At 25.7% G+C, this 2,123-nt stretch overlaps 1 protein-coding gene across 1 annotated transcript in view; it reads right to left on the bottom strand.

Annotated features, from left to right (window-relative positions):
* Positions 1-1,307: 1,307 nt before the first annotated feature.
* Positions 1,308-2,123, bottom strand: part of LOC108746558 (charged multivesicular body protein 4c) — a 6,106-nt gene continuing 5,290 nt past the window's right edge. The window contains exons 3-4 of the mRNA XM_018483407.1: positions 1,622-1,872; positions 1,308-1,468 (exon numbers count right to left, since the gene is read on the bottom strand). Of these exons, the coding sequence (XP_018338909.1) occupies positions 1,413-1,468; positions 1,622-1,872 (307 nt within the window). The 3' untranslated portion in view covers positions 1,308-1,412. The remainder of the gene's footprint in view (positions 1,469-1,621; positions 1,873-2,123) is intronic.

A 2,123-nucleotide genomic window follows, 5' to 3' on the forward strand; every position in this document is an offset into this window, starting at 1 on the left:
AACATTTCTAAATTACTTCTAATTTATTAGTATTGTTATTTCATATTTTAGCTAATTATAATCTTTCAGTCCTTGTAAAATTGAAGTTATAATATATGTATTTTTAAAATATATTTTTTGATTTGTACGATTTGTACTGCAAGATTGAAGATCGCAAAATTTAAAAGATGTAAAATTTGTAAAAATTAATAACGTACGTCAAAGTCCATTTTTTATTTTGAATCGATATGATTAATGAAGATCCAGCAACGACGCTCTTGTTTGACGCTAACGCCAAGCAAAATAGTCATGTGATGTCTTTTGACGCCGACAATGAGCGTCGAGCATGAAAAAGCAACCTTAAGCCTTGTGTGCTAAAAATTAGTCCAAGACCTCGGATGAAGAAATTGACTAATCGCAATGGTCATGTGATCATATTGTTCAAATGTGATTTATTAATTCTTTCTCTGCTGAGATTTCGGACCGATTTCTAGCATCATGGATATCGGGCTTTAATCCATTCTGCCCCTTTGCGAGAATTTCATAGTTAATTATTAAACATCCTATATTTATATTTGTCTCCTATTTAATATATCATTGAATCAATAATATGATATTAATTTTAAATTTTACTTTTTTATATATCTGTGAAATTTATTTTTAGGAAATATATTTATACAATGATTTAAAGGCCTTGTGTATTTAACAATTTAAAGAAAAAAAATTCTCTCTAAATCGTTATGCATATGTACAATAACAAAATAATATTTTTAGAGAAGTAATATACTTACAATCTAATTTGTTTTCTCTACGATAGAAGAACAAAATAATTTTATATCATTTACATTCAGTATACAATATTTATATGTTACATGAACTGATATTCAATGTTGTCATTCCTAAATTTTATCCGTTTATTAATTAGCAATATACGTTTAATGTAATATTTATGTAAATATAAAACATATTATCTAAATATAAAACAAAGCTAATTTTTCTCTCTACCACCGATTGTATAAGCAATTTTTGTTCTATTCACTTATTAGTAATATTTACCACAGCATAAAAATATAACCAATGTAATGTTTAATCAAGCTTATTAACTTCAGTAATATTTTTGTTAAAAAAAACTGCTTAATATTGCGGAAAAATTTTATAAAATTAATTTAATTGATTATATTTAATGCAAAGTAAAATATAGTAATTTATGCATAATAACAATATATAGGTCAGTATTCATAGTTCATTACTTTAAGTAATATTTTAAGTAATGTCTTAAAATGCTAATATAACTCTTCGATCAGTTTATAACATCTTAAGACTATACTTAAGACGATCTTGTATATAAAATCAGACCATGAATACTAGCCATAATTTAAATTTATCTGAAAATGTCTTATATCTTTGATTTTAACATTACTTCTAATAACACTTTAAGATGCCCATGCTTCTAACTCTTTCAAGTCGTCATCTTCTTCTGGTTTAGCTTCTATAAATAAAATATAGATGTTATATTATTGTAAAATCATGATTTAATGTGATAAACATATTAATGTTTTTTATATGCTTGACGCAATATCAAATTGTTTAAAACATATTTTTATAATATATAGGAAATTTATAGTATTATAATAATAGTTACTTGTACGAGTTTTGCTTGGCGCAACAGGAACTGAAGTTGGTACCGCTGGTAATTCATCTGTCGTTGTATCGATACCAAGTAATTCTTTGTCAAGTTGTTCTTGTTGAAGTTCTTCTAGCTCCTTCTCTAACTCATCTTCATCAGCATCTTGGCCAAATGCTACTGGATTAGATATAGCATCTGAAATTTCTCTAGCCACATCTTGCTGTTCTGCTATATCATCCATCATATCGTGTACTTGATCAACGTCCCTATAATATAAATGTAACATAAAAAATATATAATTACAATATAAATATGAAATTATTTAATAAGTAAATATTACATTCTTATTTCTATTTAAAAAGACAATTTTTTTATTCCTAACGGTTCATATTGTATTAACAATACTATTCTCAGACCAATATTCATGATCGGTTTTTATATTTAAGACAGTCTTAAGATAAAAACGAATTATAAATACTAATTTCAGACAATCCAAAAATTACACACACGCACACGC

This window comes from Trachymyrmex septentrionalis, unplaced genomic scaffold, assembly GCF_001594115.1.
Source record: "Trachymyrmex septentrionalis isolate Tsep2-gDNA-1 unplaced genomic scaffold, Tsep1.0 scaffold178, whole genome shotgun sequence".
Taxonomy (NCBI): Eukaryota; Metazoa; Arthropoda; class Insecta; order Hymenoptera; family Formicidae; genus Trachymyrmex; species Trachymyrmex septentrionalis.